Source organism: Falco biarmicus, chromosome 4 (genome assembly GCF_023638135.1).
Source record: "Falco biarmicus isolate bFalBia1 chromosome 4, bFalBia1.pri, whole genome shotgun sequence".
Lineage (NCBI taxonomy): Eukaryota > Metazoa > Chordata > Aves > Falconiformes > Falconidae > Falco > Falco biarmicus.
In genome coordinates this window covers 65,993,717-66,021,295 of record NC_079291.1, presented here as the reverse complement: position 1 = coordinate 66,021,295, position 27,579 = coordinate 65,993,717, and the positions used below count along the sequence as shown (strand labels likewise).

Genomic DNA, 27,579 nt, shown 5'->3' with positions numbered 1-27,579 from the left:
CTTGAGCTGGAGCTCAGGCAAGGCTGCACCGGAGTGCCAGCGGGGCTTGGACCACAGCTGCTCTCTTGCAGGCGTGCTCTAGGGGCGATGGTTGGAGAAGGGATACGGTGTGCAGAGGATGATTTGTCAAGTCCGAGGGACTGTGATCTGATCTTTGGAAGTTTGCTCCTGAAAGAAGAGCGCTTTATCCTCCTGTTCACCCACAGGGGAATAAAAGTGCAGAGGTTGTGGCAGGGCATGGGCACTGCTCTTCGCACGCACGGCTTTCCTGCCCGCTGATCCATTCAGGCCTGGAGTTGCCCAACCCCTTGTTTTTTGCTTTCTCTTTCATCCTTTCTTTCACATCATCCTTTTTTCCTCTGTTTCCTTTCTCACCTCACTTGCCCTGGGGCTATCCAGTTCACAGATGGGAGGTACTGGATTTACTCTCCCCGCCAGCGCAGACTCCGAAGCACCTCGCTTTCCTCGGGGATTGTAAGTGAACACGCTAGCACGTAGGGGAGCAGAGCTGCAGCTTTGAAACACTGGGACCAGCATTCCCATTTCCCTTGGCCGCTGTGGCTCTGTGTTGTGTGGCATTAGGAACCAGCCCAGCAGAAACCAGAGAAGCATATCAAAATCACACAAGTGGATCTCCCTGTAGGATCTGGCAGAAACACATGCTCTGCCCAGCTTTTTCTGCACAGCTGCGGCCATGGGATGGGCTGCAAGATCACCCAGCCCTTGGGACAAATTTACAAGCACCAGACCCGGCCAAGGAGGCACCTGAGCCTTTGTAGATAATGTTACGCTCGGCTCCTTTGGCCCAGGAAGCCGGATGGCGTTCCAAAGAGACCATTAAGATGTTTTGAAGCTGCTAAAAATTCAGTTGCTAATACAACCTTTTAGGCTTGTGGCTGGGATGGTGAACAGCTCATAAAACCAGATAAGGTAGGAGTTGCTGTGGGGTTAGGGATGGTTTCTGCTTTCCAGCCCATCTGCTCTCCAATATCACCGATGTGCTCCCTCCTCGCTGCAAGTTTTCTGTGAGTGGTGAGAGTTTTCCTTTCCAAAACATGCAGGGAGGCAGTTGAGCATTTAGGGACTGAATCCAGAGCTCGGACTGTTCTGGGTTCTAGTATTTCCCCTGTCAGGCTTCGGCAGAGCTGATATCCTCAGAGGGTAACGGCCATGCTGTCAGACCCTCCACACAAGCATCTTGGTGTGGTCTTCCCAGCACCTGCCGCTGTGGTACCAGGCAGGGATGCAGGGGAGAGGGCATCAGGCAGGGTGCATGGGGAAGCAGGGGCAGTAACATGCTGATGGCATGGGGAAAGTGCTGCATCACTGTGGGCAAATGCGCAAAATCCACCACCCCCCCCCAGTTCCTCCTGCCCCCTTGGCTGGGTTTGGCTGCCCCAGCGCCAGGAGGGTTAATACCAAGCGGATGCTCCTTTATCTCCCTGCTGGGTTTGCAGCTCCTCGCATGCATCTGAGCTCCTAAAAGGCTCTGAAAGAGGCTGGCTGGAGCATGTGGTTCAGTCAGGATGGATGAAAAACAGGATGTGGGACAGACTTTATGCCGTGTTGAGCTTTCCTGCACCTCGAGCAGAGCCCTGTAAGAAGCTCCAAGCAAGGGTTTCTTTTCCCTCCTTCCTCCCAGCGGTCTCTGCTAATATAGCTGCAATTATTGATGGGGTTCAGCATGCGGAGCCCAGTGCTTCAAAGCTCCTCTGGCTTCTTGTGTTTCCTTGTACCTCGAAGACTGTCACACTTGGTTCCCAGGTTGGGAACCCCCCCCAGGCTTCTTCCAAGTAGCTGGTTCCATTTCTCTTCCTTTGCAAACCGCAGGCTGAGTCAAAGGGGGCTTTTTCTTCTCTGTGGGAGACAAAAGAGCCTGTTTGCAGTGGAAGTGGGTCCCCCTGGGAACACTGGAAGCAGCTACCAGCCCTTGAATCTGCCCGGGCTGCTGTGTGCTGTGTCGGCAGCAGAAGCGTGTTTTGTCACACCAGTGCCCAGTGCTGCGGTAACCGGCTCCCTTAACGCACATCCCCTTCCCCCTCATTCTGTCCAAGGTCCGGTTGTGTTTTGCCTCCTTTGTGGTACTTGTTCCCATCACCCCACTGTCTCCGAGACTGGTGATAACTGTTTCCCTTCTGTGGCCACCATCCACCATGGGCTAACCCACCCATTGCTGCCTTGCTTGGCCTGCAGGGAAGGGGGAAGGCACAGCAAACCAGGTCAGGTCTCACTGTAAAAAGCCCTCCTGGACACCAGAGATACCTGCCTGTGGCACGCACAGGGCTGGGGACACGGAGCTGGAGAGCTGGGAGGGGGTAGCAGGAGCAGAGAGCTCCGTCACTGCCCTTGGGTAAGTCACGTCCCATGTCTCAGTTTCTCTGGAGCCAGGGTGATGCTGCAGCAGGGAGCCGAGGCTTCCCTGGCATCTCAAAAGCTCTAAAGCAGTGTCCCTGCCAGAGGAGAGGTGGTGCCATCCCCGCGGCAGCTGGAGCAGGGTCCGCTGGCAGCTGCTGGCAGGCTGCCCCGTGTCCCAGCTTGGTAGGGAGCAGGTATGTACTGAGGATGAGGAAGGCTCCTGCTGAGAGCAGGCGCCGAGCTCAGTTCCCTCCCTCCAGATGGACAGCTGTTCTTACTGTATTGTTTCCTACTCTTTTTATTTTCTCCTTTTATTTTTTTTTTCCTCTTCTCTCCTTTGCTCCCTGCTCTGCTGCTGCTCTCCTTGCATTCTCCCCGCCGTCTCTGGCCACTCTGGCAGCCGACAGACGAGAGGAGTTGGGTTTACTCCCCACTCCACTATAGCGCTCAGCTCCACTCTGTCTCCGATGAGGAGAGCGATACAGTAAGTGTACGAGAAACGTGCGCCGGGTGCCCGGTGGGTTGAGGTCGGAGCTTGCAGCGGGAGCTGCCGTGGCCTCTGCGGCAGCAGGTGGGATCTCCTGTGCTGGCAGAGACCCTCGGCTCGGCGAGGGTTGTGGCTTGTTCCGAATCGGTTGGTTGCAGGGAAAGCTTTGGGGAGCTGAAGTTCTCCAGTCGTGTTGTCATTGCTGGAGAATAGGAAGCAAGCAGCCTGCTCTCATCCTGCTTTTGTTGATCTGGGGGAGTTGGCTGGGCTCGGACCTGAGTGCAGGATGGGTGCCTGGGTGCTGACTCCCTTCTCTCTGCCTCTTGCAGTAATCTCTATGCAGACACAGAAGCCCCAGAGAGCAGCGATTCCCTCTGCAGGTCGATGTGTTCCCTTTTCGTTGATGCAGCCGTTCCAGTGGGATGGGGAAGAGCTTGCTGATACCAGTATTGCTGCACTGCAGGATCCTGGGCACTGCATTTCAGAACGGAGCAAAACTATAACCGTGTATTTCTACTTACCCCAGACGTGGGCAGCAAAGAAATCACCCGCGCACCCGCAGCTCCCAAGGGAGACATCCAGCTGGGTGTAGAGAATCCTGGGTAGTAACACAGTGTTTTCCAGATGTGCACTACCGTAGCTACCTATCCATGTGTGATACTGTGAACCTTTTTAATTTTTTAATCATGTATTTATTTCTTTTATCTTTGCACAGAGACAGCACAAACGTGCTTTTTAAAACATTTAGTTTACTGCACTTTTTCTTTTTTTTTTTTTTTTTTTTTTCCTTTTTTTTTGGTCATATATTTGTGGATCAGAAAGGAGTGTGAAACCTCACTGGAGAATTGGTAGGAGCACATTGCTGGGGAGGGCAAGGGACCGAAGTGGCTTCGTTTGAGGCAGTAGCGTGGTCTAACCAACTGATGGAGTCAGGAGGTCTAAGGCTGTCCAGACTCTGCCACGGTTTTGCCGAGTGACCTAAGACAAGTCACTTAACCACTCTGTGCCTCGGTTTCCCCCATGCTAATGGGTGTACAGAACCCACTTTGGTTAAAGCACTTAAACCCTGGGATGAAAGGTGCTATGTAAATGCAATGTATTAAAGGCCATTGAATAGAATTGCTCCCATCTTACAGTAGTCCAAAGTAGCCATGCCAATTTACTTGGATTCAAAACTCGCTAGTGATTTCTCTTGATCTGTAACACTGTGCGGGGGCAGCAGACCAGTGCTGGCGACAGTGACGTGTCACCTCGGCTCTCCTCCCGATGTCGCGATGGGTTCTGCCTTCACCACGTGCTGACTGCTGCGTCACCCCGTCCCTCTGTGCTTGGAGTCCACACTTTGTCTCACCGGCTGCCGCCTGCTCCAGACACACGGGCACGGACGGATGGACGAGAACCGCGCTCCTCCAGCGAGCAGCCACGCTGGACTGCGAGTTCCCAGGTCTGCCCGGCTCCAGGTGTGGTTTGTCCGGCCGCTGCATCCTCCCGCAGCCACCCCGCACCTCGCATACATGGGGTGTACCTGGGGTGTACCTGACCGCCCAGTACCTGGGGGTCACGGACATCGGGTTCGCACGTTTCCTCCGTACCTCAGGGCTGTCGGGGAGGCGCGTGCATGTCTGCACACACTGGAGGCAGGAGCAGAAGACCTGACTCTGCCACCTCATCGCACCAGGCAGCCTTGTGTTCACGGACTCTGTTGGACAAAAAGCTGGGTGACTGGGATGTTGCCTGTGGTTACGTCTGCTGTTGGAAATTGCTGCTGGGGATGTCTTGAGTTTTGCTTTTCAAGGGCTGCAGGCTTTGGGCGAGAGGATTTGGAGTTGCTGAGTAGTGTTCAGACTGGGCTCATCCATCTGTCAGCAGGGCACCATCGCATCATCTTGAACTCCAGCGATCCGATCCCATCCTCGTCTCCCAGAGAGAAGGAAGGAAATCTTTTAGCCCAGAGGGAGCCAGGTCTTATTCACGTGCTTTACAAGCTTCACTTGAGAAGGAGGGTCAAAATCTCTATTGAGAATCTTCAGACTGTCCTTGAGGTTCCTTGTAGAGGAGTGGGGAAGTGGGACCCTTCTCTTGGGGCTCAGTCCCCCCAGTCTGTCTTCACAGCAGCACTCAGGATGGGTCAGCTCAGGTACCAGAAGGTCACTGGGCTGGGGGGAAGCTCTTCCCTTCTCCCTTGTGCTGAATTTGGGGAGGATCTTCACAAATTGGTGTTTTCTTGCCTAAAAGTACGGGACCCAGGCTCCCGCCCTTGCCTGCAGATGCTGAAGGCTGTAGGGCGTGCTTCTCTCAAGAGCACAGGCTGGGGCTCTTGCAAGCTGCTGCCATTAGATGTATTCATCTATTTACCAAATAATCTATCAAAAGTCTTTCCAGAGACTCTCCCCTTTCGGTCACTACCTGGGGACAGCTCGGTCACCCAGCTAGCACCATTGCTCCGTTCCAGGCCCTGCGGTGGGCTGGGGAACGGCTCCTCACCCCCCCCACGGCTCATGCCCGTCCCACCTGGGCTGCACGGGCAGTGCTGCGAGGGGCTCGGTAGTTTGGCGGAGGGGAGGTGGGAGGAGTGCAATACCCACTGGCTAACCTGCCTCTGGGCTGAAAGCGAGAGGCTTCAAAATGCTAAAAATTCAGCCTTTCCCCCTATTTTTTTTTTTTTCCCCCTCCAGAAGCATGATACCATGTGTAGAGAGGCTGGAGAGAGCCACATCCCTCTGCATCTTCAGGTGTTGCTCTTGGGTGCTGTGCTGGAGGAGGGTGGCTGTGGGCAAGGGCATGGGGGGGGGGTCGAGCTTGGGCTCTCTGACCTAAGACCACCTTGTTTGTGGGCTGGTGGGTTTAGCATCATCAGGACTTTCCAACCAGCCAAAATCAAGCATCTTTTTAAGATGGTTTAAGCACCACTGATGGAGTCTTTATTCCTTTCCCTCATTTCAGGGCGGGGGGGGGGGGGGGGGGTGGGGGGTGTCTCCGAAGCTGCTTAGCCTGTGTGCAGGGAGCATCTGAGCCCACCTTCACGCAGTATCTCAGTGAATGAACTTTGCAAGCTCGATCTCTGCTTGGTTCCAAGAGATGCGGGGAAACCCAGACCCTTTGCAGCATGTTCATTCCAAGCACCATCCTTCCTCAAGCGTTCAGGCTTCTTGAGACAATCCGCAGGCGGTTCTGTAACGCTGAACCTTTCGGAGCGAGCAGGTCTGGATGTGGAGGGTTGGTCCTGTGAGAAGACAACTTGGTCAGCTGGAGGGAGCTTAGAGCAAACTTGGTCAACACGAGGGAACAGGAGGAAGCTTCTTTTAGGGAGATGCTGGGCTGAAATGGAAACTGCCCCTTTCCAGGCTTGCGCGCGCTCCCTGCTGCATGTCACCTGTCGGGTTAGCTCAGTGCTGGAGAGCTGCTTGGCCCCCCCTTCCCACAGAGGCTAAAAGGACCGGGGAGGTCAGAGCTTGCTCTTAGCCCACCTCGGTGTGGTGTGTGGCAGCGTGAGAGCCTTGGGGAGCCAGGGAGCATCTCCCCAGCGCTGGCACCGCTGCCTCGGCAGGACGCGCAGTCAGAGGAGGGCACGAGTAGGTCTTGTCCACAGGAAAGAGCATCAGTGCTTTTGTGGGGAAGGGAATAGTGCCTGTCCTGGGTCTGAATGTCCCTCCAGCTCACCTGAGGCATAAGTTGCCCTGTACCTTCGATGTCAGGGCTTCCTCCAGTGGCTCGCTGGCAGCTGCCATCCCTGGTGTAATGCCCTGCGCTCTCCATCCTTGGAAGGAAGCACCACGTTTCTTTCACTCCAAAATTTCAGCAGGGCAGCCCTGCAACGTAGCCGGTTCCCGTGTAGCCGTTTGCCACTGCTCCTTCATCCCCATCATCCTAGCCGGGACCCTCGGCTGTGCCCACAGCATTGCCTGGGCTGAGGCTGCTGGGGAGCTTTTGGCTCTGGCTCTCACCAAAGCGCCGGTGGCTGCTGCCTGCCAGGGTATGAATTTGGCAAGGGAAAACCAGCATCTCTCAGTGCTCGCCGTCAGGCTCCGGTCGTGTGGAGCCCCGGAGTCTCCAGTCTTTGGCCACCGTTGCCTCTGCGGTGAGCGGCTCGGCCGCGCTTGCCCAATTTGTGCTCTGGGAAAGTTCTTAGCAGAGGCAGAGCACTCGTAGGGCTGGGTACAGGGCTGGCACGGGCACAATGGCCTTCGCTGGTGCTCCATCCCCCCGGTTCCTCCCGGGCCCCCCTAAAGCATGGCACAGCCCGGCGTTCCCCCCTCTCATTCCCAGCCACCGTCGTGCTCCGGCTCTTTCTGAGAAGGACGAGGCCAAAGCTGCGGCTCAGGTGTACCCCATCGTGTCTGGTTTTGCTTTCAGTTGGCGTCTACGTCAGCCCCCAGTACGGTCTGGCTGTTCATATTCCCACCAGTGTCCTGTGTCCACTCCGTGCGTGCGCCGTGTAACGAATGTATGTAATGGGGGGCGTGGGGGGCTGGCGGCCGAGGCGTGATGCCAACCCATGGATGTTGTCATGTTTCTCTTCTGTTCTGGGGCGGGGGGAAGTCATGAGTGCTTCTTTTTTTTTTTTTTTCGGTTTTTCTTTTTTTTTTTTTTTTTTTTTTTTGGTTGTTTTGAGGGGTTCCCCCCCCCCCCCCCCCCCCCCCTTCGAGGAGACCTTTTTCCAGAGAACTGTAAATTGATGCTATCTGTCCTCGGCTCTGTGATAAAGCGTACTGTAGTCTGTGCTGTGCTCACTGCGCGCGGCTCTGCCTCCTCTCTCTCACCACCGGTCCTGACCCGCTTTGGGGGGTCAGAAGGAAGAAAAGGAGAAAAAAAAGGGGGGTGTTGGGGTGTCTTGCTGTGGGGGCTGCTTGGGGGTAGGCAGGAGGACAGGCAGCCAGGCAGGATGGTGGGCAGGGGTACCAGCAGCCGGGTGGGAGGGCAGGCAGGGGTACAGGCAGCCGGGTAGCGGGAGGGCAGGGGGACAGGCAAATGGGTGGGAGGGCAGGCAGGGGGACCGGCAAGGTACGGGCAGCCGGGCGGGCAGGGGTACAGGCAGGGTGTGGGCACCGGTACAGGCAGCCGGGCGGGGCAGGAGTACGGGCAGGGTGCGGGCAGCCGGGCGGGCAGGGGTACGGGCAAGGTGCGGGCAGCCGGGCGGGCAGGGGCGGGCAGCCGGGCGGGCAGGGGTACGGGCAAGGTGCGGGCAGCCGGGCGGGCAGGGGTACGGGCAAGGTGCGGGCAGCCGGCGGGCAGGGGTACAGGCAGGGGGCGGGCAGCCGGGCGGGGAGAGGTACAGGCAGGGGGCGGGCAGCCGGGCGGGCAGGGGTGCAGGCAGGGGGCGGGCAGCCGGGCGGGCAGGGGTACAGGCAGGGGGCGGGCAGCCGGGCGGGGAGAGGTACGGGCAGGGTACGGGCAGCCGGGCGGGCAGGGGTACGGGCAAGGTGCGGGCAGCCGGGCGGGCAGGGGTACAGGCAGGGGGCGGGCAGCCGGGCGGGCAGGGGTGCAGGCAGGGTTGCGGGCAGCCGGGCGGGGAGAGGTACAGGCAGTGGGCGGGCAGCCGGGCGGGCAGGGTACAGGCAGGGGGCGGGCAGCCGGGCGGGCAGGGGTGCAGGCAGGGTGCGGGCAGCCGGGCGGGGAGAGGTACAGGCAGGGGGCGGGCAGCCGGGCGGGCAGGGGTACAGGCAGGGGGCGGGCAGCCGGGCGGGGAGAGGTACAGGCAGGGGGCGGGCAGCCGGGCGGGCAGGGGTACAGGCAGGGGGCGGGCAGCCGGACGGGCAGGGGTACAGGCAGGGGGCGGGCAGCCGGCGGGGAGAGGTACAGGCAGGGTGCGGGCAGCCGGGCGGGGAGAGGTACAGGCAGTGGGCGGGCAGCCGGGCGGGCAGGGGTACAGGCAGTGGGCGGGCAGCCGGGCGGGCAGGGGTACAGGCAGGGGGCGGGCAGCCGGCGGGGAGGCCCTGCGCGCCGGGCGCTGCCGAAGGCCCCCGGGGCGGAGCCGCAGCCGCCGCCGCCGCCGCCCATGGGCTCGGGGTCGCGCAGCCCGGCACGGCGGCGGTCCCGCTCGGCGCGGCGGGAGCGGGGCCGGGAGCGCTCCGGCAGTCGGAAGAGGCGGCGGCGCAGCCGGAGCGGGGGCCGCGGGCGGGAGCCGGGCTCGGGGTGAGCGAGGCCGGGCCGGGGCCGGTCGGGGGCCGCGGGGCTGGGTCGAAGGCGGGGCGGGGGAGGCCCGGGGGTCAGGCACCGGCGGGGGGCCACGCTCGGGCCCTCCCGCCTCCGGCCGGCCTGCAGCGGGGAGCCGGGCCTGCCGCCCGCTGACACACGGCTCCCCCAGCTCCGAGTCCGGCAGCGAGAGGCAGCCATGGAGGAAGAAGAGGAGCCGGAGCAGGAGCCGGGAGCGGCACCGTAGGAGCCAGAGGAAGCGCCGGTCGCGGTCCCGGTGTCGCTCCTCCGGCTCCAGCTCGGGAGCGGGACAAGCGGAGGGCCCGGAGCCGGGAGCGGCAGAGGAAGAGAGATGCCTCCAGGTCGTCGGTTGTCCTTGGCCAGCTCGCCCTCCCCACCGCGCTCCCGGGCCGGGAGGAGCCGGGGCCGCAGCTGAGCCTGCAGGAGCGCCTGAGGCTGAAGGAGGAGAAGAAGAAGCAGGCGGCGCTCATGAAGGCCTTGGAGACACCCGAGGAGAAACGGGCTCGCCGGCTGGCCAAGAAGGAGGCCAAGGAGAGGAAGAAGCGGGAGAAGATGGGGTGGGGAGAGGAGTACATGGGTTACACTAACACCGACAATCCCTTTGGGGACAACAACCTGCTGGGCACCTTCATCTGGAGCAAGGTGAGCTCCTCTGTGCCCGCACCGGGGGGGCTGTTGGCAGGAGGTTGTGCCCCTCTGGCCGCACTGGGACCCGAACTGGGCAGCACTGGGGTGTCCAGGAGGGGACCTTTGCATGAGGGAGGACCTCTGATACTAAGAGCAGCCACAGGAGAGCAAAGTGTTTTGTCCAGGGCAGCGGCTGTGTGTTTCTGACCAGCTTAGGGGTGTTTTACCCCCTTTCTCCTGAAGAACAAGGTCTGTAGCCAGGGGCTGTGGGATGAGGAGGGGGGTCAGGGTGCAGGAGGGGGACACAGACCTGCTGGGAGCTGCAGACTGAGTGCTGGGCAGTGTTTACTGGTTTGTTGGCACTCGCCAGGTCAGGTGGCCTCCCTGGCTCAGCCCAAGTGGCACTGAGGGGCTTCAAGAGTAGGATGCGAGAGATTTGGGGACTTTCGACAGGATCGGGGCTCGCCAGAGCAGCAGAAGCGGGTGAATGTGGTGGCATTTGCTGGCTGGCGAGGGGCTGTAGAGGTCGCTGGATTTCATGGCCACCCTTGGCCACTCTGTTGCAGGCGCTGGAAAAGAAAGGGATCAGCCATCTGGATGAGAAGGACCTGAAGGAGAGGAACAAGCGAATCCAGGAGGATAATCGGCTGGAGCTGCAGAAGGTCGGCTCAGATGTCCCCTCCCTCCCACTGTCTGACAGAGAAACCTGTAGACAGCCCAGTTTTCCCAGTTGCTCACCTGGAATTCCCCTTGTTGTTATCACTGAGGGTGCCCGTAGGCGGTAGGATGTAGGACTGGGCACGGGGCACACAGCGTACTGACTTCTGCTGTGCCAGGGTGAGAAGGCTTTTTCTCTTGGGGTTGTGTCCAGCTCAGGTGGTGCTGAGGAGGGCAAGTGCCAGGTCACCACTGCGTTGTGCCTGTGTCCCCTGTCCTCCCGACGGGCTGGCAGCGAGCAGCCCGGCCCCACTGGCCCATGCTGGCTGTCCTCCTGCGTGGCTCCTGGCTCCCTGGGAACCTTACACCAATTGCAGGAGCTGAGTCAGCTCAGCAAGCAGGATTACGGCTCTGTCCTTGAACGGGTGTCCTGAGTGGGTGCCCCCTCCACAGTGACCTCATGTCTTCCTCTGCCCTGGGCAGGTGAAGCAGCTGCGCCTGGAGCGGGAGCGGGAGAAGGCGATGCGTGAGCAGGAGCTGGAGATGCTGCAGCGGGAGAAAGAGGCGGAACACTTCAAAACCTGGGAGGAACAGGAGGACAACTTCCACCTGCAGCAGGCCAAGCTGCGGTGGGTGTGCAGCTTCCTGGGGACGGGCCTGCCAGGGAGCAGAGGGCGGCAGGCACTGCTCACTGTCCCTCCTCTCACCCAGGTCTAAGATCCGGATTCGGGATGGGAGGGCAAAACCCATTGACCTCCTGGCCAAGTACATCAGCGCGGAGGATGATGACCTGGCTGTGGAGATGCACGAGCCCTACACCTTCCTGAACGGTCTGACTGTCTCCGACATGGAGGATCTGGTGGAGGACATCCAGGTGCCAGTGCTGCTGTCCCCATGCTGCCCCCGTTCCTCCTGCCTGTCCTCCTGCCCTCCCGCCCGGCTGCCTGTACCCCTGCCTGTCCTCCTGCCCGGCTGCCTGTACCCCTGCCTGTCCTCCTGCCCTCCTGCCCGGCTGCCTGTACCTCTGCCTGTCCTCCTGCCCTCCCGCCCGCCTCAGCATGCATGGCTGAGGGGCAGCAGCTCAGGGTGTCCTCCCTCCCCACTCCAGCTCTGCTTCCCTGCCTGCGGTGCGGAGCAAGTGCCTGATGTCCTCCTGCTTGTCTCCTGCCTACAGGTTTACATGGAGCTGGAGCAAGGCAAGAATGTGGACTTCTGGAGGGACATGACCATCATCACAGAGGATGAGATAGCCAAGCTCCGCAAACTGGAGGCCTCTGGGAAAGGAGGACCAGGTAAGTGAGAGGGAAAAGCCTGATGTGAGTGTCAAGGGGAGCGTGAGCAGCGGGTAAAGCAGGGCTTTGGGTCTGCCGTGTGCGCTCTGGCTCAGAGCAGTTCTCTGGGGTCAGCTGGATGGAGGTTGTGCGTCTGGTAGCCATCCCCTGCTGCGGTCCAGCCTTCCGCTGTCAGATGTAACCCTGGGCTGGGTGACGCAGGCTGAGCACCCGAAGACTGACTGGCTGCCCTTGCCTGTTTGTGCAGGAGAGCGTCGGGATGGCGTCAACGCCTCCGTCAGCTCAGATGTGCAGTCCGTGTTCAAGGGGAAGACGTACAACCAGCTGCAAGTGCTGTACCAGGGCATCGAGAGCAAGATCCGAGCAGGAGGACCCAACCTTGACATTGGGTACTGGGAGAGCCTGCTGCAGCAGCTGAAGGCTTACATGGCTCGGGCCAGGTGAGAGCAGGGACTGTCCCCTGGCCAGGGCTGTGGGAAGGGGCAGCACAGACACCACCGTGAGCAGAGTGGGGGAGGCACAGAGTTGGTGGTGGAGGTGTTTTATACCTTTTCTGAGATGGCTCGTTCTCCCAAGAGGGGAAAAGGGCTGGACAATCATTCCCTTCTCCAGTGATGATGTTTACAGCGAGGGAACCAAACTGGAAGGTTATTAAGCCCAAAACCGTACAAAACCCAGCAGATATCTACCCAGCGTGGCGGTGTCACAGCTCTGGGCAGCGAGGGCATGAGGTGGTTCTGCTGGGTGGGACCTGATGGCTCATCTCCTCCTCACAGGCTGCGGGAGCGGCACCAGGATGTTCTGCGCCAGAAGCTGTACAAGTTGAAGCAGGAGCAGGGTGTGGAGAGCGAACCGCTCTTCCCCATCATCAAGCGGGAGCCGGCCTCCCCCAGTGACAGGTACACAGCCCTTTCCTTGGGGAGCACAGCCATCCAGGCCTCTCCCGCGGGGCACCTGCGACGGAAAATGCAGCCTTGTGTTCCCATCCTTCCGTAGAGAGACCTCAGGTGAGCAGAGAACAAGGGTACCATCCCCGTCCCAGTTCTCTCTTGTCTCTTCCTTGCAGGCTGTATCCAGAGGAGGGCATCGTGGTACAGCCAGGGCCATCCTCGGAGCCCGAGGCCGAGCAGGATGCGGAGGCCAAAGGAGAGGCAGAAGGAGAAGCTGTGCTGATGGAGGAGGACCTGATCCAGCAGAGCCTGGATGACTACGATGCAGGGAAGTACAGCCCCCGGCTGCTGGGCGCCAACGAACTGCCCTTCGACGCTCATGTGCTGGAGGCTGAGGAGGACACGCATCGGCTGCTGCTTCTGCGTCAGCAGCTCCAGGTCACAGGTAGGAGCCCCCCGGGCCAGTCCTGCGCTCGCCGGCCTCCCAGGCGGCACAGAGGGTGTGCGTGTGCGTTGGGGGGCAGGGCTGGAGGGGGACGCTACCCTTGGAAAAGGGGGAGTAGGAGCTGCATCTGGAGGATGCATCCAGAGCTGGCCTGGCAGGGGGATACACCCAGGCCGGGAAGGGTGCCAGGACCTGGACGAAAGCAGGGAGCTGGGGCTCAAACTGCTGGTGCTCCCCATGGGTACCTGCGCTGGAGCCTTCCCCGCTCCCAGCCGCACCACCGAGCTGTTTGGGCTGCGGGCAAGTGGGAGGAGTGTTGTGGATGAGTTTTCCAGCACAGCTCAGCCTGGTGCCTGCCCAGAGTCCGCAGGGTGGTGTGCGCATCTCCACACCCAGCTCCACATCCCCTGCCCAGGATCTGCTGCTCCTTCCCTCTGCACGCTGGGGAGCAGCATCCCCACAGCCCAGGCCTGGCTGCAGGACTGGACATCGCCTCTCCTCCCTACAGGTGATGCCACTGAGAGCGCTGACGACATCTTCTTCCGTAAGGCCAAGGAGGGCATGGGTGCAGATGAGGCGCAGTTCAGTGTGGAAATGCCCCTCACAGGCAAAGCCTATCTCTGGGCTGACAAGTACCGGCCCCGCAAACCTCGCTTCTTCAACCGGGTGCACACGGGCTTTGAGTGGAACAAGTACAACCAGACCCACTATGACTTTGACAACCCCCCCCCCAAGATCGTGCAGGGCTACAAGTTCAACATCTTTTACCCCGACCTCATCGACAAGCGCTCGACGCCCGAGTACTTCCTGGAGGCCTGCCAGGACAACAAGGACTTCGCCATCCTGCGCTTCCACGCTGGGCCGCCCTACGAGGACATCGCCTTCAAGATCGTCAACCGGGAGTGGGAGTATTCCCACCGCCACGGCTTCCGCTGCCAGTTTGCCAACGGCATCTTCCAGCTCTGGTTCCACTTCAAGCGTTACCGATACCGCAGATGAGGGACTGCTCAACTCCCTTCAGCCCCCCTGGCACAGGGGGTGGGCAGGGGGGGCTCTCAGCCCCTGTCACAAGCACTGTTCCTGAGGGTTTTCTCTGCCCTTGCTTTTATCCCGAGGGACCCTGAGACTTTGGTATAAATAAATAGGGGTTGTTTAAGCCATGGGATCTTCTGCGTGGGCACCCCACGCTGCTCCGTACCGTGTGGCTCTCCTGCATGTCATCACCTGCCAGTACCATGCTGGGCCAGCACTGGAAGCTCCCCTCCTCCTCTGGGGGCTGAGTAGTGTGTGTGTGGGTGTCCTCATCCCTACACCTCTGGGGTGTGTCACCCCCTCCCCACGTGCCGTCAGCCCTGTGTGCTCCGTCGCCTATTCCAGCCCCACACCAGCCTCCTCCCAGCCCCACGTGCTCCCAGCACCAGTGCCAGACCTGTCCAGCCCAGACACTTCCCAGCTGCAGCTACAGCACCCTTTGCTCCATGAGCACAGCCCTGCCCTGGCGGTCCCCCTGCCCTGAGTGGCCCCATTCCTGGCATGTTCCCCCTGGGATCCAGCTTCCCCACAGCCTGGGAGCGCCGCCACCTCGCTCGCTCGCCTCTGGCTGCAGGATGAAGGGTTCAACGGCTGCGTCCGGCAGCTGGAGGAGAAGGATGTTGGATGGGATATATCTCCTTAAAGGGGAAAATCCGGTTTCCGTGGCTGCAGTTCCACCCACCCAGTGCCTGAGCAGCTCTTGCTCTTGCTGGGCAGTGGAGGAGGGTGTCCCCAGGGGTCCTGAGCAACACTCGGGTGGGTTTCAGGCACTTTGGGGAGCACTTGAGGGCTGAGCTGGGACTCACTGGCCTTGATCCCTCCAGGCGATGGCCTTGGGGGGCAGCTGCACCCGTCTGGGTGCCCCCACGTGGCCCCAACCCCCACCACCAGCTCTGGCCCCTCGAGGTGTCCCCCCCTCGGTGCCGAAGAGGTGCATGAGTAATGCCCAGCAGCGCAGCCGGGAGACCTTGGCCTTGGCCATGAGCTGTCACAGCGAGGTCGTTTCCTTCCCCGCGGGCCTCACTGCATCCTGCCCCCCGTACAGCCCCACGGCTTGGGGGGGTGCCCAGGTTCCCTCTGCTCTGCCCTGCTGGGGGGGCTCCCCGGCCTCGGGGGCTGCCCTGCGGCTGTCGTTTCCCCCCATAGCTCAGGAGGGGCACCCTGCCCTGCTGCTGCCATCCAGCCCTGCAAACGCCCTGCGGGCTCCTGTGCCTGCCAGAGCCACCCACCCGCGCTGGGTCAGCCTGCCCAGTGGCAGGGCATGGGGGAGACCCCAACCAGCCCAGCCCCGCATGCAGGTGCCCCTTCCCCATCCTGCCAGACACCCCTGGGGCCAGCGGCTGTGTCGGGACGGGACGTGTCCCCCGGCATCTCCTTCCTGTGGGCTATTTAAGCTGTTGAGCGGCTGCTTGGCGCGGGGGATGTTCAGGGCCTGAGCTCAGTGCAGGAAGCATGCGAGGGTCTGGCCAAGGATGACTTCGGAGGGAATAAGGAGAAAACTCCAACCCCAAAGGCAGTGGTTGGGTGCCCTCCCTGCTTGACTGCCTGGCAGAGCCCCCTGCCCACGGTCCTTTTCCCTGCCAGGCATACACACAGTGGGGGCAACCCCCCAAAACCATCCCGCTGCATCCCCAGCCTGAGCAGGGTCCGTGTCCCCGCCCAGGCGCTGCCCTTTCCCCACTCCCAACTTCAAGCCGTGGATGGAGCCGGAGCCCGGGGGGGCTGCCGCAGCCGGGCACCCACCACAGCCGGCCCAGGGGCTGGATCCGGCTGGAGCCCTGGGTGTTTTTTTCCAGCCCTGCCTGTTCCCGGGCTCTTCTCCACTTCTCCCCCATATTTTGGGGGGAACCGGTTTCGTTCCTCTGCCTCACGGTTCGAGGGCTGGGTTGGGGGGGCACGGCTCTTCTCCGCTCTTGGGCGCAGCGACAGGGGCTCGGCCGGGCTCGTGCCAGTGGTGGCAGCAGGTTGGTGCAGAGCTTCCTCCAGCACCCCCGCGCCCACATCCTCTGTGGGTGCAGCTGGAGGGCAGGAGGGGTTGGCACACCCCAGCAGCATCCAGGCACGGCATCCGGCTGCTGAGCCAGGTTCTGCTGCGGTGGGGCCACTCCTGCTGGTGGCACGCTCCCGCTGCCAGGGCCAGCAGCGATCCGGCTCTGTGGGTGGCCCCCCGGCTCCGACCGGTGTCACCCCCCTCTCAGACTTCTGCTGTGACAGCCCCTGCTCCCTGCCGAGGGATCAAGGGACTCAGGCCTCTGAGCATCACCCAGCTGCCCGCATGCCCCGGCCTCGCTGGCTGTGATGGGGTGCCCCCATATCACCCCTGGGTGGGCGATCAGTGATGGGGTACCCCTGTGTCACCAATGGGTGGGTGCTCAGTGATGGGGTGCCCCTGTGTCACCCCTGGGTGGGCACTCGGTGATGGAGTGCCCCTGTGTCACCCCTGGGTGGGCACTCGGTGCTTTGGAGCTGGACGGAGACGCCGGTGACAGGGATGGGCTCTGGCCCCCCCCAGCAAAGCACGAAGGGCAGCAGCGGGTGGTGGCGTGTCCCCTCCGATGGCTCCCACGCTCCAGGACAGCGGCCGTGGGCAGGGACACGCCAAGCTCCGGGCCGGGGAAAACCGGGGTGCGATCCCCCCCGGCTCCGGGAGACACCCCGGGACGCTGCCGGGACCCCCGGCTCTCCCCACCCTCGGCCCGGGGAGTCTCAGGCCCCGCTGCGGGGGACAGCGGGGACGCCCCCCCCAGCCCGGCGGAGCGGTGCGCGTCCACGGGGCGGTGGCACGGCCGGGCTGACACCCCCCACCCCCCCCCCCAGACACAGGAATCCTGCTCGGGTAAACAAATGAGTAACCCGGACCAGGGCCCGGTCCCGCTAAATATAGCCGGGCGGCGCGGGGCGGGGGTCCCGGCCCACCCGTGCCCGCAGCCCCGCGGCCCAGGTGCGGGGGGGGCCGCCCCCCGGCCCGCCCGGCCCGTGGCTGCCGGCGCCTTCGAGGCTGCCCCGGGCCGGCGCAGGGGCTCTGGGGGCCGGTGCTGCCGGGGCGGGGGGGCGCAGCCCGGGCCGGGGGGCGGGGGGGGCGGGGCGCGCCCCTCCCCCGGGAGCCCCGTCCGGGGCGGGGGAGGGCGCCGGCGCGGGGCCGGGCCGGGGCGGGGGGCGTGGGGGCGGGACCGGGGGGCGCTACGAGCCCGGCCCTGCCCCCGCGCCCTCCCGTGGGGCCGGGCTGAGCCGAGCCGGGCTGAGCCGCGCCGGGCGGGTCCCGCCGCTGGGAGGTAGGGCCGGGGGGGCTGCGGGGGGCAAGGAGCCCGCAGGGCTGGGGCGGCCGGACGGAGGGGGGCTGCGGGGCGGGGGGGCGCTGGGACGGGGTGCGGGGCGCTGGGCTCAGCCGCCCGCTTTGCGCAGAAACCCGAAGAGCTGCTGCGATCCTCCGGGGGGCGGACGACGGTGACCCCCAGGCGCGGGGCGAGATGGGGACGCGGTGCCCCCGCTGTGCCCCCCCCTCGGCTGCCTGTCCCGGGACCGGGTCGCCGGGGCCGGCACGTCCCAGGCTTCGCCCCGGCACCAGCATTTGCTGTCGGGGCTCCCCCCGCCGGGGCGGTCCCGGTCCCCCCGAGCCGGTTCCCCGCGCAGCCCCCGGCCCGCTCCCTCCCGGCAGCGCATCCCACCGGGGGGTCCGAGAAGGGCCGGGAAAGGGGCTGGGGGGGGGGGAGGGGGGGGGGGGGCGGAGTGGGGGTGCCCAGCGGCAGCTTCCAAGCCCTCGAGATGCCGCGATGCTGCGGCCGGGAGCGCGGGGGCTGCGGGCTGCCCCTCCCCCCCCCCATGCCGCCCTGAGGGCACAGCACCGGCCCTTGCATGCAGGGGGGCCCAGGGCGACCCCCCCCCACCCGCCACCCCCTGCCCCACTCCGGGAGTGCACGGGTTGGGGAGCTCTGCATGGCCACAGCAGGGACAGGCAAGGACAGCCACCGTCGTCCGTGCCCCCCCCGGGAATGTCCTGTGCCCCGGGGGTCCGCGAGGGTCCCTGCTCCGGGTCAGGCCGGCTCCCCCCGCAGTCCCTGTGGTGGCTGTGGGGCCGGGGGCGGATGCTGGGGCCCTGCCGAAGTCCCTGTCCCCATGACGTGGCCGCTGCTTTTCGCATCCCAGCTGATGGCCTTGAGCTGATCTGCTGCCAGAGAGCCCCAGCCGGGAGGGGGGGGCGGTTGGTGGTGGGACCACATCCAGCCCTGGCATCCCGTGGGACCACCTGCGCAAGGGCCACCAGGCTGGGGAGGCAGAGGGGGTACTGCAGAGAAAGTCCCTGTCCTTCCAGGACAAGGTGGGACGGGGCTGTCCCTGGAGAGGTCCAACAAGCGAAGAGGAGGGACTGGATGCAGAAGGGACAAATGCAAGCGCACTAGGGCATCTTCTGCACAGCTCCCTGCGGCTAAGCACCACGGCCTGGGTGCCAGAACCCGGGGGGGGGGGGGGGCATGTGGGGTGCAGGCCACCTGGTTTGGGGTCCCTTTGCAGGTGTGCGGTGCCACGCTGCCCCCAACCCTCCCTTGCCAGCTCCACCCCGGCCTGATCCTGCCAGCCTTGTGCCAGCGCTGCCCCAGGAAGCTTGGGGAGGCAATGGGCTGGGGTGGGAGCTGCACCGATAAGGAGCAGCCTCCCGCGCTCCTCATGTCTCTTTGCCTTTCCCTCGCTAACCTCGGATGTGGCCGGGGCAGGAAGCCGTGCCCGGTGGAGGCAGGGCAGCCCGGGGTGCAGCTGCGGTGTAATGCCAGCCCGCGGGCTCACCCCGTGCCAAGAACCCCATTAGTGCCCGCACTGGCCCCGCCGCCGCCTCGCAGCCTCCACAGCCTGTTTCGGAGATGGGGATGTTCCCCCAGCGCCTTTTGCCTTTGCTCACAGCCAAACCCTCGCCCCCATGGGATCTCCCTGGGAGGTGGGTTTGCTGGATCTAGTAGCCCCAAACCCAAGTGCACAGGGTTGGCAGGGATGAGCACCAGGCTTGGGGTCTTTCCTCCACAGGACTTGCCATCCCCACGAGCATCCTCCTGCGGGGAGACATCAAGCGAGGAGCCCCCCGCCCCCACACAAACCCCTTCCCGTCATGGTGTGCGCAGGGTTCAGCTCGCTCCCAGCTGCGCTGGCACTAAAAGGCCCCTCTTTAATATTTGATTCCCTCTAAGTGCTGCGCGGTCCCAGGCTGGCCGAGCCAGCTCCGCGCAGGGTGGCACCTGGTGTCCCCAGCCCTGCTGGCAGCTGGTGGTGGGTGAGGGTCCAGGTCGTGGTTGTGCCAGGGCAGGAGGGGTGGATGGCGGGGGATGTGGGTGATAGCAGGGTTTGGGGTGTGCAGCATGGAGCTGCCAGGGCTGGTGCATCCCCACACACACACCAGACGCTGTGGGGAGAGGGGGTCGGGTCCTGCTGCACCGAGCCAGTCAGCAGCCAGGAGCATCCCATGGCTGTGAGTCCCTGGGTGATGGGTCAGCATCGCCCTGTGGGCTCCCGAGCCCCCCAGCCATGCTGGAGTAACCTGGGGCGGGGGGAGCACCCACTTGGGGACAGCACCCCAAAAGCGTGGGCAGGCACGTGGCAAGGGACAGCCAGAGTGGGACCTCCGAGCTGTGGCATCGCTGTGGGGCAGGGGGGGAATTTGCCACCTCCCAGGGAGGGGAATCCCAGGGGACACAGGAAAGGCTGGTGGCTCCTCAGGGAACCGTTGCACTGTCACACAGAGGCCTGACCGCATTTCTCAAGGGGACCGACGCCTTGGGGGCCACCGCCACCATCCCTCAGGGATCCGAGAAAACAAACAGCAGCAAGTTTTCGCTCTTGTTTCGTGGAAAAAGTGGGGCCATGCTCGCGCTGGGGCAGAATCACCACCACACTGGGCCAGCCACCTGCGCTGGGATGTGGACAGGGATGGGGATGTGCCCCCACCACCCCCAGCCCCTTCCCTGCTCGCCAGCAGCCCGTGGTACAGCTGGGGACAGGGGGAGGGCAGAGGTGCTGCCATGCCAGGGGGGTGCCAGCACCCTCGGTCCTGCAGCCTGCCTGGATGCGGCCCCGGCGGGGGATGGTGCAATGCCTGGCCCCATCCCAGCCCCAGGACGGGCTGTGGGATCAGCACCCGCCTCGGGTGTGCGAGGGGGCTCCCAGCCCTGTGGGTGCCCTGGCACCGGGGGCTGGGAGGGGGTGGTGGGTGGTGGGTGCCAGGCTGTGGGATGTGGCGCGGAGCTCACCCATGACACGGGGACACAGATGCAGGACCAGCCGCTGCGTTTGGTGCCGATCAGGGCTGCCTTGAGGTTTGTCTTGGAGATGGGGATGGAGGGCAGGTGGCAGTGCCACCCTGCATGAGGGGGAGGCAGCGGCGCCAGGACGCCTACAACGGGGTGGGGCAGGGTCTGTGCGGAGGTGGTGGGTCAGGGTACAGCTGGGCATTCCATGGGGACCACTGGGCTGGGAACGGGGTCAGCCAGTAGCGTGGGGATGGGGAAGACAGGCTTGGCAAGGACATCCACAGCCTGGAGAAATGGGTCCCAGGAGGAGAGGAGGGGTCTGGTTCCCGCAGGGGGTCTGGTCCCCACTGTTGCCATGCCTCTGCCCCTTCCCACATCACCCCATTTGCAGCCTGGACTAATTAGCGATGGAGGTTGCAGCCCTGCGGCTTCCCAGATGCTGGATGCTTCCCAATCCCGGGTCACCACCGAGCGAGCCAGTGTGACATTGACCGGGCTGCCCACGACCGCAGCTTTCCTCGTGCACCCGCCACGGCCGGTGTCCCGGGGACAAACCCTCAGCTGCAGCTGTGGTAGGGCAGGAGGGGGACACAGAGAATGGGGATGTCACACGTGCACGCCAGCTGCGTGGCCCATGGCTGTGGCCTGGCAGCAGTGCCGGTGCCAGGGGGGTGCAGCACACAGCTCCAGCTGTGGCCATCCCATCCCGTGCCTCAGTTTCCCCACCTCGCTGTGGGCATGGGGCCTCTCCCCATTGAGGGGGGGGGGGGGGGGGGGGGGCGGGGAGGGGAAGGGCGGGGCTTGGAGTGTCAGGATCCGGCCCTAGCGCAGCTGCCCTGTGCCTGCATTCCCCATCCTTCAGGGCAGGTCCCCCCATGCCGAGGCAGAGGGCAGGTGGCCCCGGAGGTGTCCGGCCACGTCCCCCGGGGCAGGAGGGAGCCGGTACCATCAGAGCCAAGCTGCCAGCACCACACTTCTCCAGACACCCACCACGCTGGGTCACAGTCTCGTGGAGCAGCCCCATGTGGCTTGCAGCCGGGGACAGTTAATCCCATCCAGCTGTGGGGCTGGGGCCCTGCACGCCTGCTGCTGCTGCTGCTGCTGCTGCTGCTGCACCCAGAGCGGTGCCAGACCGGCGCGGGCCGTGGTCCTGGTGTGGCATCCCCCTCCCCCACCCCTGTGGTGCCCCATCTTTGCAGGCTAAGGGTGGGCGATGGGTGGGCTTGCGCATGGCAGACCCCTCCTAAACCTGCCTCCTTGCTCCCGCAGGGCAAGGCAGGATCAGTGCCGGCAGCGGCGGAGGGCACACGCCATGGAGCTGAGCCGGGAGGGCGCCTGAAGCTGCTGGAAGGAGCGGGATGGGGTGGGGGGGATATGGAGCTCCCCAACGGTAGCAGGGCCGGCCGGGCGGACACGTGCTTCGGGGCGTTCAATGCCAGCGATGGCCGCGCCGGCGCACAGGCCAGCATCACCTCGCCCTGGTTCTCCACTGCCTTTGGCCTTATCGGCCTCTGTTCCAACCTCTTCGCCCTCTGTGTCCTGCTCAGCTCCTCCCGCAAGCTGTCCAGCCAGGCTCGCTCCTCCTTCCTCGTCTTCCTCTGTGGGCTGGTGGTCACAGACTTCATGGGGCTGCTGGTGACAGCCTCAGTCATCATCCCCTACCACTTCATCAAGTTCACCTGGGCTGAGGTGGACCCTGGCTGCCACCTCTGCAACTTCCTCGGCTTCTCCATGGTCTTCTTCGGGCAGTGCCCGCTGCTGCTGGGGGCCACCATGGCTGGCGAGAGGTTCTTTGGCATCAACCACCCCTTCTCCCGCTCCACCAGCATCTCCAAGCGCCGCGCCTGGTCCATCGTGGGGCTGGTGTGGGGGTTCTCCTGCCTGCTGGGGCTGCTGCCGGTGCTGGGGCTGGGGCGGTACACGCTGCAGTACCCCAGCTCCTGGTGCTTCCTCACCCTCCTGCCCGACACTGGCAACGTCATCTTCTGCCTGCTCTTCGCTCTGCTGGGGATCTTCTCCGTGCTGCTCTCCTTCATCTTCAACACAGTCAGCGTGGTGACGCTCTGCCGTGTCTACCATGACCGGGAGTCAGTGCAGCGGCGCCGGGACAGCGAGGTGGAGATGATGGTGCAGCTGGTGGGCATCATGATCATTGCCACCATCTGCTGGATGCCCCTCCTGGTGAGGCCCCAGGTCTGGGTGTTGCCCCCTCTGTGTCCCTTCTGGGTCTTGGTACCCCGCCATGCTCCTCCTGGTGAGGTCCCCATCCCACATCCCTGCTGGTGAGGCCCCTGGCTTGGCACCCGGGTGTTGAGCTCCGCACCGCTTGCAGGCAGAGTGGGTGCTCCTCAGTAGCAGGTGCCCCAAACCAGCCTGAGACCCCTCTGCAACAGGCTCGACACCCAGTCTGGACCCTCAGCATCTCCCCCACCCCAAAGCAGCTCATGGGCTCTGTGTGGACCCCCCCCTGCTGATACCTTGCCCCCTCCATCCCCTGCAGATATTCATCGTGCAGACGGTCCTGCAGCAGCTGCCGGCCAGTGGCCAGATCCAGATGCTGCCCACAACAACGCAGAAGATGCTGCTTATCTACATCCGCATGGTCACCTGGAACCAGATCCTGGACCCCTGGGTCTACATCCTCTTCCGACGGGCCGTGCTGCAGCGCATCTACCCCAGCCTACGCCCCCGGCCCTCCATCCTCTCCCTTTACCCCGTCCTCAAGCCCTCCCTGCGCCGCAAGCTCACCGCAGACTCCGTCCTGCAGTAGCAGCCCCCAGGGACAGGCACCGCGGGAGGGGGCGAGGACCCCCCCCATCCCACCCATCTGGGTTAATTAATTGTCCCTATCACCTACATCCATGGGCCACCCCAGCCTGGTACTCAAGGGGGTGGTAGGGGCCATAGGGGTGCTCCCCCATCCCCATCTAAGTGCCCCCCCCCCAATAAAACACAGCTTTTGCAGCTCTCTGTGCCTGCTGGGGTGAACACCTCGGGGGGGGGAGGGTATGACCCCATTCCCAGCCAGAGCAGCAGCCAAAGCAACAGCCCTTCTCCTCCAGTCTCTGCTTTAATGAGCCGAGCCACAGCCGCTTCCCACCACGTTTAGGGGCTGAACAAAGGGGGTCCTTTGTGGGGGGGGGGGGGGCTGGATGCCCTGCTGTGCCCCCCCCCCCCGCCCCGGGACTCACCTGGGTGCAGCTCAGGGTGGGGGGGAGGCAGGATGGGGATCCCCACCAGCACCGACAGCACCAGGTGGGGTTGGGGATGCAGGGAAGGGGCTGGGGTGAGGGGCACCGCTGCCCTCCCCCCCCCCCCCCCCCCCCCAGCGCTACTCTGCCCCTGTTTGGGGTGGCAGACAGCTGCCCACACCTCTGCCACGAACTCCTGGGGGAAGGCGAACTCGCCCAGCACCGAGTCCAAGCCACGGGCAAGCTGGGCTGCGCTGGGGCTCTCCTTCGCCGCCTCCACCATGGTCGAGGCTGGGGAGGACGAGAGGCAGGCTCAGTGGTGGGTGGGGGTCCGGGGTGGGCTACCCCCCCCCCCCCCCCTGCCCCCCCATTGCACTCACCCAGCTCGCTGTCACGGATGCCCATGTAGCTCTCCAGCAGGTCGTCCACCCGCCCGGGCGGCTTCCTCCTCAAAGGGGCTGGGCTGGGGCGAGAGGGCCAGGGGGTGGGGGCATGGCCCAGGGACCCCCCCACACTCCCACGGAGCTGTGCCCTACGGGTGCTGCACGTGTGGGCACCCAGCAAAGCACCCAGTGGTGGTGCAATGCAGGGGCCACCCAGGAGCATGGGGCCGTTCATCCCCCCCCCCCCCCGGGCACAGTGTGAGCGCCCGTGGGCTCAGGGTGGGGGTCTCTGGGTGGGTCTTACCCCTTCTTCCAGCACAGCTGGTCCCTGTGCCCGCAGCCGCAGCGTCTCCTTCCCACTGGTCACTTTGCCCTCGCTTGGGGACTTGCTGCTCCGCATCCTCTGCCCGATCATGTCTGCACCCCAGGTGGGGAGCGAGGGGGGGGGTCAGGGTGCAGGCAGGGCCTGGCACCCCCTGCCCCTCACTGCCCACCGCCCCAACCACCACCCAGACCACGTGTGTCCCAGCACCCTGCCAGGGAGGCCGTGCCTGGGCAGGGGTGCTCAGGGGCAGTGCAGACATAAGGGACACCCATGGGTGCAGGGTGGGGACGCACACAGTTACAGGGTGCTCGTGGCCCCTGCACCAAAAGGAGTGGGGGTACCCACAGGGAACACAGGCAGGTGTGGGGACCCCCTGAGGAGTGGGGTGCTCTGGGGTACACAGGGGGGTGGCAGACCCTGGGGGCCACCCGGTCCCTGGGGAGGGGGTTGCAGGGCAGGAGGGCCACAGGGGATCAGCCTCCCATGCGCCTCCCGGGGGTCCCCAGGGCAAGAGCAGGGGACACCCCTTGACCCACCGAAGGCTTTTTTGGGCTGCACCAGGCGGAGGGTGAAGGGCTGAGCCCGGGCAGCTCCCGTAGCATCCGAGCCACCTCGTAGTGACGACAGCCCACGATGGTGTGGTCATTGATGGCCTCGATGCTGTCACCCACGCACACCGTCTGGATGCGGTTGATGATGCTCCCCTCCTTGATTCTCTGGGGACCGCGGAGGGGGACACAACAGATCTAGCCCCCATCCCACCCTGCACAAACACCCCGCCATGGTCCCATGTCCTCTAACAACTGGATCAAGCAGGGAGGGAGGGTGTCCCCCCCATCAGGTCCCGTCCCCCCGCAAACTGCACCATGGCAGGGCTTGGATGGACCCAGGGTAGAACTGGTGGAAGGGGGGGGAGGTCAGGGAAGGAGGATGGCCCCAAGGATGTCACCCAGCATCCTGGCAAGGCCCCATCCTTGATGAAATGATGAAACTCATCAGTGACGCCCACCTTGATGAAAGCGTAGCCGGCCCCATTGTCCGTGATGGTGAGGCCAAGCGCATCCTCCGTTTTGGTCACCTCCACCTCCTTCGTCTCACCACGGACGTGGGCAAAGATGAAGTCCTCCAGGCCGATCTGTCCCCCCAGCAGCTTCTGCATGTCTACTTTATGCGTGTTGAGCGTGCAAAAGAGGATCTGCCCCGGGGAACCCTGTCATCAGGGGCTGAGGATGCCCGGGCAGGGCAGGGGGTATTGGTGGTGCTGGGGCAGGAGCCACCCATGGGTGGATCCAGCCAGGTCTAGGTGCTGGGGGGTCTAGGGACACCCAGTCTGCCTGGGGACCCAGCACTGCCCGCTCCCTGTACACTCTTCCCTCGGCTTCAGGCTACGCAGCTGCTGGCATTAGCCAGGGAATAGGCAGCCCTGGTTCCCTGCCCACGTGCTGGGGGGAAACTGAGGCACGGAGCCACACAACCACTCCCCGGAGGGGACAGTACAGCCCCGAAATTAAAATGCCCTTTTCCAGGTTATTTTAGAGGCTGCATTTGCCCAGAGCTGCAGACCCACGGGAGGGGCTGGCCACGGACAGTGCCACCAGGTTGGTGCCCCACCTTTCGGGGGCAAAGCCCCCTCCCCGCACCCCAGCAGCCACAGCCCCCTCACCTCGGTGGGCGAGATGCCGAAGACCTCCGCAATTTTGGCGTAGAGCTCCTTGACGTTGGTGAAGCCCTCGATGCGCCCCGTGGGGCTGCCGTGGGCCAGCTGCGTGTGAAACACCAGCCTGGGGCGGGCACGGGGGGGTCGGGGGGCTGCGGTGCCCTCAGTGGCAGGTGGCTCGGGGGTCCCTGGGTCCTGCCCCACGCCGTTCTCCATGGGGCTGCCCTCCTGGGGCTGCCTGCTGATCCTGCCCGCCCGCCGCATCCCACTGCCCGCACCGCTGAATTATAGATGGGTGCTGGCTCCCAGCTCTGCCGTAAGGTGATCCCCGGGCCTGGGAACACGATCCGGTGGGGCAGGTCACCCACCTGGGATCAGGTGAGCTCTGCCACCTCTGAAGGGCCCTGGCCAGGCTGGAGGAGGTGGGAGAAGAGCCAGCACAGAGCCAGCCCCATCGCCCCCCCACCCCGCCCGCTGGGGTTGGGGGCTGCAGCAAGGAGCTCGGGACCTTCCCCCCTTGCTCCACACCACAAAGCTGGTGGGATCTGGGCCAGGAGCAGCTCCAAAGCCACCTCTGAGCATGAACACACGGAGCCCAGACCGGTTGTTCCTCCAACATTTATTTGCTCCCATCTCCATCCCAAGCCACAGGGCCACCAGGAGAGTCACCTACAGAGCAGGGACCCGGCAGGCGAGAGACGAGCGGTCGCACACCAGCCCCAGGTTAAACCCAGGGCCAGACCGACATAGTGCTAGTAAGAAAATAAGACACTCTCTTACAGAGTCTGAGATTAGTGACAGGCGGTCCTGGGGACGGCCAACCCCAGTACCGCACGGCCGGGACGCGGCTGCTGTCACAGTGGTCCCACAAGGCAGGATGGGCTGGGGCAGGGGGGCCACCCCATGGGCTCCCCACCGAGGAAGGGCTCGGTTCCAGCTGCTCTCCGGCATCAAGGTCTTGATTCCATTTTTTTTTTTTTTTGCCTTCACCCCTGCAGTGTGCGGGAGCTCCCCTGCCTGGCCCCAGAGGTGTGGGGGGAAGGCAAGGTGACAGGCAGGGTAACATAGGCAGGGGTCTGAAGGCACCCGTTGGGGGAGCAGCAAGGGGCTGCTGGAAGGTTCAAGAAAGCAGGAGGCAGGCAGGAGAAAGCCTGCACCCCCCACCTGCTGCAGGACAGGGGATTGAGAAGCCCCCTGGGCTGATCTAGGGGCCAGGAGGCAGCACCAAGCCCCAGGGGGCTCCCGGGGCACCCGGTCTGCCCCCCTCCTGTCCCAGGCTGGGTGACAGCAACCCCCCGGGTCACCACGAGAGGCTGGTTCACCTCCAGGCCAGTGACCCCCAGGCACTAAACTGGCCACCGGACACCTTGGGGGTCTCTGGCTGGCCGAGGCAGAGCTGCAGGAGCCGGGAAGCTGACAGAGAGCAGGGGGGATGCTCATGCCCACCACTGAGCACCTCACCCAGTACCACGCCAGCTGGGGGCTCTCAGCCCCATCACTGCTTGGTCCCCAGAAGCTCGAGGTCCTCGGAGACGGTGCACCATGGGGCGCAGCCACGCCGGGGCTGGAGGGGGTCCCAGCTCACTTCTCCAAGCGAGGTGAGCGGGGTGGAGGGGGAAGCAGCCGGACCACCAGCAGAGACTGTCCCTTGCATGAGCTCCAAGGGACAGGGCCGTGGTCCGGCCGGCCCCAGGCTCCAGGAGGGACTGGTCCTCTTCACAAGTGTTCACTGAAGAGGGAGGAAGGCAAAGCTGAATTACGAGGGGCTGGCTTCTCTCCCCAACAGCCACCCAGAGGAACTCCGAGTCCCCTCTGCCCACACCTTCCCTGCTCAGCTCCCATCACCCGCCCTGCC

General features: G+C 64.0%; 4 protein-coding genes across 16 annotated transcripts in view; 3 read left to right on the top strand and 1 right to left on the bottom strand.

The window, feature by feature from the left end:
- The window catches only part of PIP5K1C (phosphatidylinositol-4-phosphate 5-kinase type 1 gamma), a 47,136-nt gene extending 43,175 nt beyond the window's left edge, over positions 1–3,961 (top strand). For 6 of the 12 annotated variants that reach the window (XM_056335217.1, XM_056335212.1, XM_056335210.1 and 3 more), the window contains 3 exons: positions 400–474; positions 2,756–2,839; positions 3,172–3,961. In XM_056335217.1, the coding sequence (XP_056191192.1) occupies positions 400–474; positions 2,756–2,839; positions 3,172–3,174 (162 nt within the window). In that variant the 3' untranslated portion in view covers positions 3,175–3,961. Of the gene's footprint in view, positions 1–399; positions 2,550–2,755; positions 2,840–3,171 lie in introns of those variants that run through there. The other 6 variants (XM_056335216.1, XM_056335214.1, XM_056335213.1 and 3 more) reach the window with 3 other exon arrangements.
- Positions 3,962–8,800: 4,839 nt separating this feature from the next.
- Positions 8,801–14,062, top strand: CACTIN (cactin, spliceosome C complex subunit). Its single transcript, XM_056338023.1, is given in 11 exon segments — positions 8,801–8,974; positions 9,147–9,276; positions 9,278–9,637; positions 10,189–10,284; positions 10,763–10,908; positions 10,991–11,153; positions 11,454–11,571; positions 11,819–12,011; positions 12,348–12,470; positions 12,638–12,906; positions 13,415–14,062. Coding segments are annotated over 11 exon segments (2,226 nt in total). The 5' UTR covers positions 8,801–8,837; the 3' UTR covers positions 13,906–14,062.
- Positions 14,063–17,108: 3,046 nt separating this feature from the next.
- TBXA2R (thromboxane A2 receptor) lies at positions 17,109–23,136 on the top strand. Of its 2 annotated transcripts, none has more exons than XM_056337948.1 (3): positions 17,109–17,210; positions 21,438–22,349; positions 22,669–23,136. In XM_056337948.1, the coding sequence occupies exons 2-3, from the start codon at positions 21,543–21,545 to the stop codon at positions 22,936–22,938; spliced, it is 1,077 nt and encodes a 358-aa protein (XP_056193923.1). In that variant the 5' UTR covers positions 17,109–17,210; positions 21,438–21,542; the 3' UTR covers positions 22,939–23,136. The 2 variants fall into 2 exon arrangements, with proteins under 2 accessions (XP_056193923.1, XP_056193924.1); XM_056337949.1 differs by lacking the exon at positions 17,109–17,210 and adding an exon at positions 20,429–20,740.
- Positions 23,137–23,273: 137 nt separating this feature from the next.
- On the bottom strand, positions 23,274–25,988 carry GIPC3 (GIPC PDZ domain containing family member 3). Its single transcript, XM_056335070.1, is given in 9 exon segments — positions 23,274–23,296; positions 23,504–23,650; positions 23,740–23,791; positions 23,793–23,822; positions 24,047–24,159; positions 24,604–24,651; positions 24,654–24,783; positions 25,077–25,262; positions 25,731–25,988. Coding segments are annotated over 9 exon segments (987 nt in total).
- Between the last annotated feature and the right edge of the window lie 1,591 nt (positions 25,989–27,579).